General features: G+C 53.0%; 1 protein-coding gene across 1 annotated transcript; it reads left to right on the top strand.

Moving 5' to 3' along the window:
• The first annotated feature begins 3,892 nt into the window (after window positions 1–3,892).
• CORO1A (coronin 1A) lies at window positions 3,893–8,665 on the top strand. The gene is made up of 11 exons (XM_007534652.3): window positions 3,893–4,104; window positions 5,342–5,540; window positions 6,318–6,440; window positions 6,528–6,657; window positions 6,748–6,932; window positions 7,083–7,202; window positions 7,358–7,462; window positions 7,564–7,709; window positions 7,794–7,851; window positions 7,941–8,156; window positions 8,428–8,665. Exons 2-11 carry the CDS (start codon window positions 5,343–5,345, stop codon window positions 8,530–8,532), a joined length of 1,386 nt encoding a protein of 461 aa, XP_007534714.1. The 5' UTR covers window positions 3,893–4,104; window position 5,342; the 3' UTR covers window positions 8,533–8,665.
• The last annotated feature ends 5,799 nt before the right edge of the window (window positions 8,666–14,464 follow it).

Below are 14,464 nucleotides of genomic sequence, written 5' to 3'. Positions count from 1 at the left end.
GAAAAAGGACTTTTTCCTTTAGTTGTTTTTTTAAAATATTTATTTATTTATTCCCTTTAGTTGCCTTTGTTTTATTGTTGTTGTTATTGATGTCATTGTTATGGGATAGGACAGAGAGAAATGGAGAGAGGAAGGGAAGACAGAGAGGGGGAGAGAAAGACAGACAACTGCAGACCTGCTTCACCGCCTGTGAAGCAACTCCCCTGCAGATGGGGAGCCGAGGCTCGAACTGGGATCCTTACGCCGGTCCTTGTGCTTTGCACCACGTGCGCTTAACCTGCTGTGCCACCGCTCGACTCCCTGCCCTTTAGTTTGAGGAGTCTGCCTTTGACTTGAATCAATCAAAGCAGGTTGGCTCACCCGGTAGAGCACACACGTTGCCGTGAACGGAGACCAAGGTTCAAGTTCCCAGTCTCCACCTGTAGGGGGGAAGTTTCATGAGTGGTGGAGCAGTGCTGCAGTGTCTCTCCTTCGTTGTATCTTGATTTCTCTCACCAACCTCAATTAAAGAAAAATGGGGTGGGGGAGAACAAGAGGAACAGTGGAATTGTTGTGCAAGCATCAGACTACAGCAATAACACTGGTGGCAAAATAAAATAAAATAAAATGTGTCTGATACATTTATACACAAGTATAACTCCAGAGGAGAATCACCCCAATAAAGAAGAGGTGGAGTGACTGAGCAGTAGTGCACCTGGTTGATCTCACAAATTACAGTGCACAAGGACTCAGGTTCAAGTCCCTGGTTCCCACCTGCAGGGGGCCGGGGGAGGGGAGCTTCATGAGTGGTGAAGCAGTGCTGCAGGTGTCTCCCTTTCTTTTTCTCTTACTATCTCCCATCTCCTTCTCAATTCCTCTCTATCCTAACACATAGATGGATATTTTTAATTTAATATAGATTTTTATTTTTTAATATATATTTAAAATTTTTAATGATATTTATTTATTTATTGGACAGAGACAGCCAGAAATCTAGAGGGAAGGGGATGATAGAGAGGGAGAGACAGAGAGACACCTGCAACACTGCTTCACCACTTGCAAAGCTTTCCCGCTGCAGTTGGGACTGGGAGCTCAAACCTGGGTCCTTGTGCACTGTAACCTGTGCACTGAACCAGGTGCACCACCAGCTGACCCCTAAACAAATAATACTTTTTAAAAGAGTTGGTAAGGGTGGGGAAGATAGCATAATGGCTATGAAAAAATATATATATATACATATATATATATATATATAGAGAGAGAGAGAGAGAGAAACTTTCCTTCCTGAGGTTCCAAAGTCCCAGGTTCAATCCCTAATACCACCATAAACCAGAGCAAATGGTCAAAGCAAATAATAATACAACACATAAACATAATTAAATGAAGATGGGGTAGTGAGATGCTGGCCAGCAGTACCCACAGGAACACCCTCTTGATACCACACCCAAGAAGGCATCAGCCCCTCCATCTTCTTCCTCTCTCCTTTTCCTTCTTCTTCTTTTTTTCTTCACTAAGATTTCAGCACTGCTGCCTGATTTTTTTTTTTTCCAGATAAAGAAACAGAAAGAGAAAGACACCATAGCACCAAATCTTCCTCCAGTGCAGTGACGGGGCTGGGTTTGGACCTGTGTGGTGTGCGAGGCAAAGCAGCACACTACCCAAATGAGCTATATTTAAAAATGTGTTTATTTATTTATTGGGGGTGGTGAAAGGGAGAACCAGAACATTATACGGGCACAAGCAATGCCAGGGGCTGAAATCAGGACCTTGTGCTTGAGAGGGCGACAATTGATACACTAAACTACCTTCTAGCCTCTCCCACCTTGCCTGTATTTATTAAAATATTTTATTTATCAGGGCCTGGGTGGTGGTGCACCTGGATGAGCGCACACATTACAATGCATAAGGACCATGGTTCAAGCCCTTAGTCTCCACCTGTGTGTGTGTGTGTGGGGGGGGCGTTTCATGAATGGTGAAGAAGGGCTGTAGGTGTCTCTCTTTCTCTCTTCATTTCTATCTCCACCTCTCTCAATTTCTCTCTGCCTCTATTCAAAATAAATAAATACTAAAAAATATTTTCTTTGTTGAGTGAGAGAGAGAACTGGAGCATCATTCTGGCATGTGTGATGCTGGGAACTGAATGTGGGGCCTCATGCACACAAGTTCAGCACTCTACCCACCTTCTGGGATACTTGAAAATATATATATATATATTCCTCTCCAGGGTTATCGCTGGGGCTTGGTGTCTGCACTATGAATCCACTGCTCCTGGAGGCCATTTTCTCCATTTTATTGCCCTTGTTGTTTTTATTGTTGTTGTTATTGTCATTGCTATTGTTGTTGGATAGGACAGAGAGAAATCGAGAGAGGAGGGGAAGACAGAGAGGGGGAGAGAAAGACAGACACCTGCAGACCTGCTTCACCACCAGTGGAGTGATCTCCCTGCAGGTGGGGAGCCAGGGACTCGAACCAGATCCATACGCTGGTCTCTGCGCTTTGCTGGGTGCGATACCGCCCTGCCCCCGTATATATTTTTAATTATTTATTAATCTGTATGAGAGAGACTGACCAGAGCACTGCTCAGCTCTGGCATATGCAGCACTAAGGACTCAAACCTGTGGTTTCAGGCATGCAAGTCTTGCAGTCTTCCACTGGGCTATTTCCTGGAGCCCAGTCCTAGCTCCTGAGTTCACTAGAGAGCTGTTCCTCACCCCCATCCCACCACAGAGACCCCCACAATTCACCAGCAGCATCCCTGCTCCCCAGCTTCCCCTCTCCTGCCCTGACAGTCATTGCAAAGGGGACACCGCCTCAGGTCCTCTGCAAGGCCATTTCTAAGCCTCAGAATTCTGTGAGCAAGGCAGGATCCTGCTGTTTTTCGCCACGTGCAGAGGAGACACTGGGTGAGAGGCTCACTCTCCTTCAGGATCGCACGGCCAGTTACAGAGATGGAGGATTTAAACCAACCCCTTGGGGGTGGGGGACAAGTGGTGGCGTACTTGGTTGAGTGCAGGTGCTAATGCGCAAGGACCCAGGTTCAAGCCCCTGGTTCCCATCTACAGGGGTGAAAGCTTCACAAGCAGTGAGGCAGGTCTGCAAGTGTCTGTCTCTTTCCTTCTCTAGCTCCTTCTCAAATTCTCTCTGTATCTATCCAGAATAAATATACATTAAAAAATAAAACAAATAAACCACTCCCTTGGGTCACCTCAGTGGGTTTCAATGGGAGCCCCCCCCTTCTGGCTCCACGACACTTTCCAGACAGGCCTGTCTGCTCTGACCCATCCTTTTAGGTCCAGTCCAGAGGACTTTCAAGCCTGAGGCTCTGAGGTCCCAGGTTCAGTCCTCAGCACCGCCATCAGCCAGAGCTGAACAGTGAGTGCTCTCGTGGAAAAAATAAATATAAATAAATAAACAAACAAATAACGAAAGTGAATCCAGCTCCACTATTCTGGAAACAACAATCCCACGAGCGGGTGATGTGTGTGTGTTTGTATTATGCACTTGCTACATCCCAAATGAGGCACCTGAAGAGGCTGCTGAGGGAGAAACTGAGGCTGATGGGGTGCGGGATGGGGAAAGACAGATGCGGGGCGGTCTGTGCACAGCTGCTTCCACTGAGTCTCGCGTCAGCCCTCAGGGCTCCCTCCCGCCCCGCCTTGCTGCAGCCCGAGCCTGAGAGGGTGCGGGGGCGGCTGGGTGGAGGGCTACGGGGAAGGTGCAGGGCTGGGTCCTCGGTGTGCGGGTGCAGGGCTTCACCCCTCCTCGCTCCCGGCTAACGGGGTGTGGGAAGGAGGTCCTGCGGGGAAGGGTGGCGGGCGACTGGGGTGGGCTGCAGGAGGCGGGAGGAGGGGGCTTTGCACTCTGACACCCCGCCCCCGCCGTCCCAGGTCCAGGCCCGCCCGGGGCGGCCGGGCTGCGGGCGGGGCGGCGCCTGGTGGAGGGCAGGGCTCCCCGGCCCAGCTCCGCCCCCGAGGGGCGCTGCCACCCGGAGGAGGCGGGCGCCGAGCTCCTCATTCATTGTCTTGACAAGAGCATCCTCGGCGGCCAGGCTCCTCCGGCGCCTTCCTCCTCCCGCTCCTCCTCGGCGCCCTCCTCTACCGGGGGCCCCTCCTCTCTCGGCGGCAGGTGAGCTGAGCCCGGCGGGGACGGGGCAGCGGGGGCACCTGTGGGCAGCGGGGCCGGGCGGGCTGTCAGGGCAGCTGGCGAAGGGGCACCGGCCGGCACCCCGCGCGCAGGGGCGCCCCGGGGTGGGGGCGCGCGTGGGAGGCCCCCTGTGCGTGTCCCAGGGGCGGCGGGCCACCGAGAGGGGCCACCGCAACCAAGATGGAGGTGGGGTGACTGGGGGTCAGGACTCGGGAGACCCAGAATGGGAGCCTTTGGGGGTGGGGGTGGGGGCAGGGTGGGGTGAGCGGGCAGCTGAGACAGGAAAGGGTTGAGAGCAAAACAAGAAAAGACCAAGTTCCCCTTTCAGTGGTTTCCGGGCCTGGTACCTGCAGTGGGGGAGGAAGCAGGGTGGGGCGATGGCTTCCTGCCCCCCAATCTTCAGTTCTGGGGGGGAGGCTCCCCTGGCTGCAGATCCAGGCTTTTCACCTGGAACTGAACCCTCCCCCCCACCCCCGTATCTAGGCTGCTTCTTCTCGCACCTGCTCCTGCCTTTCTGAACAGGTCACCCCAGGGTGGGTTAGGGTCCCCAAAAACCCCAGTGAGAAGGGCCTGGGCCCAAAGGGGGAGGCAGTGGATGAAACTGAGGAGATGGAGTGGAGGTGCTGGGTGGGATGCCCTCGAGCTGGCAGGAAGGGACCCTGGAGCTTGGGGAGCCGAAACAGCTCCTCCACCACCACCCCCAATTTTCCTTGCTCTGTGCCCAGCCATACCGGGGGGAGCCCTTCTAGCGGGTCTCTTCTTTCTGTGGGGACCCAGGAGATGCAGAGGGTACCTTAGGGCACCTGCTTAAGTGGAGGCTCAGAGACCTGCTGCCAGGGAAGCCATGCTGGCCAGCCTGGGCACCATTCCATGTGCTCAGCTTGGTGCCAGGGGAGGGGGGCAGCTTTGTGGGTGTGAGGGTGTGAGGGCTGATGCTGAGACAGGGAGCACCCCCCACCCCTGCACCCAAGCTGAGTGTGAACCATCAGTTCTGCCTGCCTGCCTGCCAATAGCCAGCCCACGGCTTGGGCTAGGGGGTGGAGGAGGCGTCTGGAGCCCTGCTGTGGGCTAGGGAACAGATTGAGGGGCAGGGTGGCTTGGAGAGGATGCTGGGGAGTCAGCAGAGATTCGGAGGCCACGCAGAGGTGTGTCAACGGAGGAATGGGGGGGTCACAGTGAGGTCAGAGCTGACCTGAAGTGTCACCTCATGTGTCCCCAGGATGAGCCGGCAGGTGGTGCGTTCCAGCAAATTCCGCCATGTGTTTGGCCAGCCAGCCAAGGCTGACCAGTGCTATGAGGATGTGCGGGTGTCACAGACCACCTGGGACAGTGGCTTCTGTGCCGTCAACCCCAAGTTTGTGGCCCTGATCTGTGAGGCCAGTGGGGGAGGTGCCTTCCTGGTGCTGCCTCTGGGCAAGGTGAGTTCCTGGGGCCCAGGCCAGGGGTGGCCGCCCAAAGTGCCTGGCTTCCAGCCTTCCCAGGCTGAGAGTTGGCACCTCCACCCACAAGCTCAGTGGGGAAGTGACAGCAGTGGGGTCACACTGGGGGTCACACTGGGGTTCAGGTGTCCCCTGTCATGAGTCTCATCAGCAGTGCAGAGAGGGCTGGGTGGGGCCTAGCAGACCCAGCAGAACCTTCAGCTTAGGGGAGAGGGGCTCCAGCTCAGACCTCTCTGTCACTCTGCTAAGCTTTGACCCCCAGCTTCCAAGCGGTCTCCCCTCTCCCCCCCCCCCACTCCAGCTACCTCCACCCAACACACTCTGAGACAGGAAGGGGCGATGCACCCTGAATTGTTACCTTAAAAGGGCCGATGGGAGCCCAGAGAAGAGGAAGTGGTTGTCAGGGTGAGAGAGGCCCCATTCTGCACACAGGAAGCCCTGAGGCTGGCCCCGGAAGCTGCCATTTCCAAACCTCGACTCCTGTCTGGGGCCTTGGGACAGTCAAGCCTCTGGGTCCCTCTCCTTATGCAAAGACACACTCATGCATGCACACCTGTCTCGGGTTTGACCCTTGACCTGTGGTGACTGTGAAGGCTCACTCACAGAGGCTAGGTGGGGTGCTGATCCTCAGAGCCTGGCAGGGTCTCAAGACAGGGTCCCCCTTCCAGGGACCCCACAGCCTTTTCACTATGTCTCATGGGAGGGGTACTGGGAGGTTGGGGTGGCCTCTCTCAGCCACCCCTCTGTGCCCTCTAGACGGGACGAGTGGACAAGAATGTGCCCACGGTGTGCGGCCACACAGCCCCTGTGCTGGACATTGCCTGGTGCCCACACAATGACAACGTCATCGCCAGTGGGTCAGAGGACTGCACAGTCATGGTAGGTGAGGGAGGGGCACAGAAGGAGCTCCAGGGCCAGGTCTGCCCTTTGGGGACCCCAGGCTCACTCACTCGCCCCTCTCTTCAGGTGTGGGAGATCCACGATGGGGGCTTGGTGCTGCCCCTGCGGGAGCCCGTGGTCACCCTGGAGGGTCACACCAAGCGCGTGGGCATCGTGGCTTGGCACCCCACAGCGCAGAACGTGCTTCTCAGTGCAGGTGCTGGGCCGGGGTGGAGCTGGCCACAGCCTGATTTGGGGGGTGGAGTGGTGCTGGTTCCTGCCTGCTGACACTGGGACCATCGTCCAGGCTGTGACAACGTGATCCTGGTGTGGGACGTGGGCACCGGGGCTGCCATGCTGACGCTGGGCTCCGATGTGCACCCTGACACCATCTACAGCGTGGACTGGAGCCGCGATGGCAGCCTCATCTGCACCTCCTGCCGGGACAAGCGCGTCCGCATCATCGAGCCCCGCAAAGGGACCATCGTGGCTGTGAGTGGCCTTGCACCCTGACCCTTGACCCTGGAGCCTTGACCCCTCCTACCTGCCACCCACCAGACAGACCCCTTGGTGGTCTGGCTGGGATCTGACCCTGGCGGCTGTTTGTGTTGGTGGGGTGCCTGACCGAACCTGTTCTCTCAGGAGAAGGACCGCCCCCATGAGGGGACCCGGCCTGTGCGGGCCGTGTTCGTGTCGGATGGAAAGATTCTCACCACTGGCTTCAGCCGTATGAGCGAGCGGCAGGTGGCGCTGTGGGACACGGTGAGTGCGAGTGCCCGCAGGGGCGCAGCGGAGACTTCCCGGCCCCATACCTGGTAGGCTACTCCATCATGAGTCGGGGAGGGGTGTCTGCCAGCGAGCCCCTCCGCTGACCCGGGGGCTCCACCCACGGTCACCTCCTGCCCTCCCGTCTGTAGAAGCACCTAGAGGAGCCGCTATCCCTGCAGGAGCTGGACACGAGCAGCGGTGTCCTGCTGCCCTTCTTCGACCCCGACACCAACATCGTCTACCTCTGTGGCAAGGTGGCTCCTCCGGGGGGCAGGGCTGGGGGCGGGGCCTGGGCGGCCTATGTGGGCGATGCCTAGACTCCCCTGCCCCCTTTTGCTCTGCCCGCTCTCTGCAGGGAGACAGCTCCATCCGCTACTTCGAGATCACGTCGGAGGCCCCGTTCCTGCACTATCTTTCCATGTTCAGCTCCAAGGAGTCCCAGCGCGGCATGGGCTATATGCCCAAACGTGGCCTGGAGGTGAACAAGTGTGAGATCGCCAGGTGAGTGACCTCTGACCCCCACCCCACGCTGGCCGCCCCTAGCCTGGCACCGCCTAGGAGGCACTCAGCTCCTTGTGTCCACAGGTTCTACAAGCTGCATGAGCGGAAGTGTGAGCCCATTGCCATGACGGTGCCCAGGAAGGTGAGGTTCCCACGGGCCTCTGGGGAGTCCAGAGGGGTGGGGCCTGGCTGGGGTATGGTCCTAACCAGCTCTGACCTTCTTGTCTGCAGTCGGACCTATTCCAGGAAGACCTATACCCACCCACGGCCGGCCCTGATGCTGCCCTCACAGCTGAGGAGTGGCTGGGGGGTCGGGACGCGGGGCCCCTTCTGATTTCCCTCAAAGATGGCTATGTGCCCTCCAAGAGCCGGGAACTGAGGGTCAACCGGGGCTTGGACACGGGGCGCAGGAAGACGGCACAAGAAGCCAGTGGCACTGCCAACTCGGTGAGAGGCCATGGGGCCTGGCGTCAGGGTGGGAAGGTAGCACTGGGCAGAGGCAGCTAATGTGGGCACTGTCCCAGGGGAGGGAGTACGGGATTTGGGGAGCCCTAAACTCACAGTGTTGGGGATCCTTTGGGGACGGAGGGGGTGAAGCCTCAGAAAACAGGTGCTCCCGAGTGGTAACTGACAGGCAGGAAGAGCCCAAGCCTGAGGAGGTGTGGGGGGCTAAGGGATGGCAGGCCAGAGCTGGGCCTGACGCAGCCTGGGCCTCTAGAATGCTGTGTCCCGACTGGAGGAGGAGATGAGGAAGCTCCAGGCCACCGTGCAGGAGCTACAGAAGCGCTTGGAGACGCTGGAGGAGATAGTCCAGGCCAAGTAGAGGCCTCCAGGCCCTTCAACTGAGGCCCAACACCATCACCATCACCCCCAACCCCTTCCCTTCCAACCATACCCCCACTCCTCAGGCCATAGTGGCAAATGACAGAATAATAAAATGGTTCTATTTTCTGGTACCTCTCAGACTGGCGACTGGTCTCCTGAATGGCCTGCCCCTGGCTCCCTCCCAAGGCGACCTTGATGGGATGACCCCATGGTAGGGCCTAGGGGACACTTCCAAAGGGCCCAAGGTGGGTGGCAGCTTCAAGATGAGCCTGTAACTTGAGACTTTCTTTGGCATTTTCCTTTCGATCAGCCTCCATGAGCAAGTGTCATTCTTGCTTTAGTTTCCAAGGATTTAATTTTTTTATTTTTGATTATCTTTATTGATTTATTTGGATAGAACAGGCAGAAATCGAGGGACGGGGGATGATAGAGAGGAGTAGAGACAGAGTGACACCTGCAGCTTTGCTTCACCACTTGTGAATCTCTTCCCCCTGCAGGTGGGGACCAGGGGCTTGAACCCGGTTCCTGGAGCACTGTAATGTGTGCTCTTAACCAGGTGCGTCACTGCCTGGTCCCCCAAGGATTTATTTATTAATGGGAGGAGAGATAAAAGCAGACCATCATGTGATACTAGGAATTGAATGCAGAGCCTTGTGCTTCAGAGTCCAGCTTCCGGCCAGGAGTCTCATTCTCCCTGCTGTTCTTGGGAGACTTTGATGGGGAAATCCTAGCTGAGGAAAGCGCTTGCTTTCTTTGGAGGTCTTGTGGCCACAGACCAAAGCGCTGGGGTGGGGTTTTCTGGAGAACATGTCTCAGGCAGTGAGTTTGTCCTAGACCTTGTCTTTGGTTCAGTTCACTCCCCCTGACCTCACTGCTGCTGACGCTGTCACCTTTAATCGCAGGTGACCTTTGTGGCAGTCTCAGAGCATACTGTGCCTGTCTTGTGATTTTGCCTGGTGTGGTCATTAGGACACAGCAGCCCTAGGGAAACAGGGTCAAGTTAGAGGATCACTCGGGGATCAGTTTCTCCCAGGAAGGTGGTGCTGATCTGAGGGAGGCAACCCTTCTGAGAGTGTGGGGGGAGGGGGGCTGTCCGCTTTGGACTTGAAGAAGTACCCACAGGCCCCACCAACTTACCCTTTCATTTTTCAATTTTTTTTTTCTCTTTTTGATAGAGGCAGAGAGAAATTGAGAGGGGAAGGGGGAGATAGGGAGAGAGACACACACTTGCAACACTGCTTTACCGCTTGTGAAACTTCCACCTGTGGTTGGGGTCGGGGACTTGAACCCAGGTCCTTGTGCATAATGATGTGCGCGCTCAACCCAGTGGGTGAAGCAGCGTGTGGTAGTGTGAAGTTGTCTCTCTCCTTCCCCTCTCAAATTCTCTCTGGCCTATGAAATAAAAACCAGATATGAAAATACACATACACATATAAATCACTTCAACAGGGCCAGCAAAGTAGGTCACCCAAGAGGAAACCTGCTTTGACATGCGTGCGCCTCCACAGCACTGGGGGGAGCTTTGGGGTGGTGGCCTGTCTGAAGAAGCTGGCCTGGGCTGATCCTCCAGCCATGACAGTGGGGCTCGCGGGAAGCCAACGAGCACCATCATGTTCCAATGAAACTTGACTTCCGGCAGCCCAGGAGCTGGTACAGTGGACAAAGCCTTGGACACTCAAGCATGAGGTCCCAAGTTTGAGCCCCAGCATTGCATGTGCCAGCATGATGCTCTGGTTCTGTGTGTCATTAACAAGTCAATATACAAGGGCTGGGTGGTGCCACACATGTTAACAATGTGCAAGGACCCAGGTTCGAGCTCCCGGTCGCCACCTGCAGCGGGGAAGCTTTCCAAGTGGTGAAGCAGTGCTGCAGGTGTCTCTCTTTCACAGTCCCTATCTCCCTCTTCCATCTCAATTTCTGGCTGTCTATATCCAATAAATACATAATGATAATAAAAAAATTATTAAAAATAAAACCTTGGGCTGGAAAGGCAGAAGACTTTCCAGCCTGAGGCTCTGAGGTCCCATGTTCATGAGTTGGCACCACCATAAGCCAGAGCAGAAAAGTGCTCTGGTCTCTTATATGTGTCTATTTTTCTTAAATTGTCTTTTTAATTTCATTTTGATAAAGTGAGACAGAAAGATGGAGGAGGAGAGTGATGTAACTGAGGTTCTGTTCTACTGTTCGTGAAGTCCCCCCCCTCACCCCCCACAAGTAGGAACCAGGTCCTTGAACCCAGGTCCTAGTGCATGGTGACAAGTGCGCTCTACCAGGTGTACCAACACCTGGCAACCTCTGTATCTCTTTCATTAAAAAAAATTAAGGAGGGAGTCGGGCTGTAGCGCAGCGGGTTAAGCGCAGGTGGCGCAAAGCACAAGGACCGGCATAAGGATCCCGGTTCGAACCCCGGCTCCCCACCTGCAGGGGAGTCGCTTCACAGGCGGTGAAGCAGGTCTGCAGGTGTCTGTCTATCTTTCTCTCCCTCTCTCTGTCTTCCCCCTCCTCTCTCCATTTCTCTCTGTCCTATCCAACAACGACAACAACAATAATAACTACAACAATAAAACAACAAGGGCAACAAAAGGGAATAAATAAATAAAATAAATATAAAAAAAAATTAAAAAAAAAATTAAGGAAATAAAAATAAATAAATAAAACATTATCTCTGAAAATACATGTGAAGCCAGATGGGAACCCTCAACCCCTGGACTAGGGGATCTGGGCTTCTCTAAATATATTCCCCTGGGGAATATATTCATGAAATTGAATGAAGACGTAGAATGAAGGATCAGAAGGTCAGAATTGTGCAGGGGAGTCAGCATAACATTTCTGCAGTGTTCTGGGAAATGGCGCAGTGGATAAAGTATTGGATTCTCAACCATGAGGTCCCGAGTTTGATCCCCGGCAGCACATGTACCAGAGTGATGTCTGGTTCTTTTTCTCCTCCTCTCTCATGAATAAATAAATAAATAATAATAATAAAACAGTTCTGCAAAAGACTTTCATGCCTGAGGCTCTGAGGTCCCAGGTTCAATCCCCAGCAGTACCATAAGCCAGAGCTGAGCAATGTTCAGGTAAGATAATAATTATCACATGTTCAGTATCTGTGTGTGTGTGTGTGTGTCATAGTTACTTCCTCCACCCGGGCAATGGGTACATGTGATTTCATTTTACAGATGTAGAAACTGAGGCACTGGAAGAGCCACACAATGGTCCTAGATTGTCTCCCAGCCTTCCAGACCAGTCACTGCTTTGCCCTCAGAGTTTTGTTGTTTTGTTTTTTTCCTCCAGGGTTATTGCTGGGGCTCAGTGCCTGCACCACAAATTCACTGCTCCTGGAGGCTACTCTTAAAATTTTTCATTTATTTATTTTCCCCTTTTGTTGCCCTTATTTTCTTATTGTTGTTGTTATTGATATCATCACTGTTGGATAGGACAGAGAGAAATGGAGAGAAGGGGAAGACAGAGAGGGGGAGAGAAACATAGACACCTGCAGACCTGCTTCACCACCTGTGAAGCGACTCCCCTGCAGGTGGGCATGCTTTGGAGTTTCAGTGTTTCCTTTAAATTAAAAAAAAAATTAATATTTATTTATTCCCTTTTGTTGCCCTTGCTGTTTTATTGTTGTAGTTATTGATGTCACTGTTGGATAGGACAGAGAAATTGAGAGAGGAGGGGAAGACAGACAAGGGGAGAGAAAGATAAAAGACACCTGCTTCACCGCTTGTGAAGCAACTCCCTGCAGGTGGGGAGTCGGGGGCTTGAACCGGGATCCTTATGCGGGTCATTGCCACTTTGTGCCACCTACACTTAACCCGCTGTGCTACAACCTGACTCCTGTTTTCAGTGTTTTCTTATTTATTTTGACTCCAGGGTTACTGCTGGAGCTGGGGCACTACAAATCCACTGCTCCTGGAGGCCTTTTTAAAATTTTTTCATTTTGGGAGTCGGGTGGTAGTGCAGCAGGTTAAGTGCACACGGCGCAAAGTGCAAGTAGAGTGGTGGTAGGTAGCTCTTTTTCTGAAAGTCTCCCAATGGGTACAGCAGCTTCTGCTCCTAGGCCATTTTTAATCTTGTCATGCTGGCTGCCATAATTGCTGTCACAATGTACTTCCCCCAGGGATCTCCTTTCATTGTCCCCAGGTGTTATTTGTGCACATCCAATATAGCCAACAGGTCTTTAAATGATCAATGTAAGGAAAAATAGCCTCAGTTTAGTCTTAGGGCTCCCCACTTTGCAGTTGGCCTTAGCCTGCTGGGGCTGTGCCATACACAGGCCTGGCTTGCCGCCGCCGTTGTCCTCAGGTAATATTTGTGTATTTTCTTTTTTTTTTTTTTTATTTTAAAAGATTTTATTTATTTATTCATGAGGAAGATAGGCAGAGAGAAAGAAGCAGACATCATCACTCTGGTACATGTGCTGCCAGGGATTGAACTCTGGACCTCATGCTTTATCCGCTGCACCACCTCCTGGACCACTTGTGTATTTTCAATAGCCAATAAATCTTTAAGTGATCAGTGTAGGGAATAATGGCTTCAGTTTAGTCCATGACTCCCCGCTTTGCAGTTAGCCCTACACAGGCCTGACTCTGCTCCCGCCAGGTGTCTGTCTTTCTCTCCCCGTCTTCCCCTCCTCTCCATTTCTCCCTGTACTATCCAACAACAACATCAACAACAACAACAATAACAACAATAAACAATAAGGGCAACAAAAGGGTAAATAGAAAAAATTTAATTTTTAAAAAACTTTACTGGCTAGTACAGAGAGAAATTGAGTGGGAAGGAGATAGAGAGGGAGACACCTGCAGACCTGCTTCACCATTTAAGTGCCCCCCCCCCCCGCAGGTGGGGAGCTGGGGGCTCGAACCAGGATCTTTGTGCTTCATACTATGTGTGCTTAACCTGGTGCGCCACTGCTCAGCACCCATGTTTTCTCTCTCTATCTGAAAAAAGGTGGTAAGGAATGAAGTCCGAGGGGAGGAATCAAAGACAAGGGAACAAAAACAAACACAGAATCAAACTGATACTCAGGCCTCACCCCTGGAGAGTTTGCTTTGGGTGTGGGAGCTGCTCAGTTATTTTCCTTAAAATTCTCAGGTTATTTCAAGTATGTACAAAGTTGAGAATGGGTGGATGGGGCGGTTGGTCGTGCACCTGGTTGAGTGTACATGTCGCAATGTGCACAGACACAGGTTCAAGCCCCTGGTCCCCACCTACAGGGAGAAGGCTTCACAAGTGGTGAAACAGGGCTACAGGTGTCTCTCTGGCTCTTTTCCTCTCTATCTCCTCCTCCTCTCTCATTTTCTGTCTCTATTCAATAATAAAAATAAAATAATAATAATAAAAGAATGGCCTACTAGACCTGCCAGTTTGGTAACTATTGGCTGCATGAGATCTTTTTATTCTCTTGCAGAACTGGGGCCCTGAGGATGTATTTCAACACCCAAGGTCTCATTTTCATTCAGACAGATAGAAAGACAGGGAGGGTATGACAGAACCTTCCATGTGGGTTTTTTTTTAAAAATATTTATTCCCTTTTGTTTCCCTTGTTGTTTTATTGGAGTTATTGTTGTTGGATAGGACAGAGAGAAATGGAGAGAGGAGGGGAAGACGGGGGGGGGGGGAGAAAGATAGACACCTGCAGACCTGCTTCACCGCCTGTGAAGCGACTCCCCTGCAGGTGGGGAGCTGCGGGTTCAAACCAGGGTTCTTACGCTGGTCCTTGTGCTTTGCACCACGTGTGCTTAACCCGCTGTGCTACCGCCCAACTCCCTACATGTAGTTTTGGACATAGAACCTGGCTGGATCCTACCCCTTGGGCACACTTCAAACACAGGGCTAATAGAACCATCTCAGTGGAACCACAAAACATCAGCATTGTAAGGCCTAGAAAGGGTTAGGCAAACTTGTGTGTGTTTGTATATTCACAC

The sequence above is a fragment of the Erinaceus europaeus genome, chromosome 15 (genome assembly GCF_950295315.1).
Source record: "Erinaceus europaeus chromosome 15, mEriEur2.1, whole genome shotgun sequence".
NCBI classification, from domain to species: domain Eukaryota; kingdom Metazoa; phylum Chordata; class Mammalia; order Eulipotyphla; family Erinaceidae; genus Erinaceus; species Erinaceus europaeus.
This window is presented reverse-complemented; position numbering and strand designations above follow the sequence as displayed.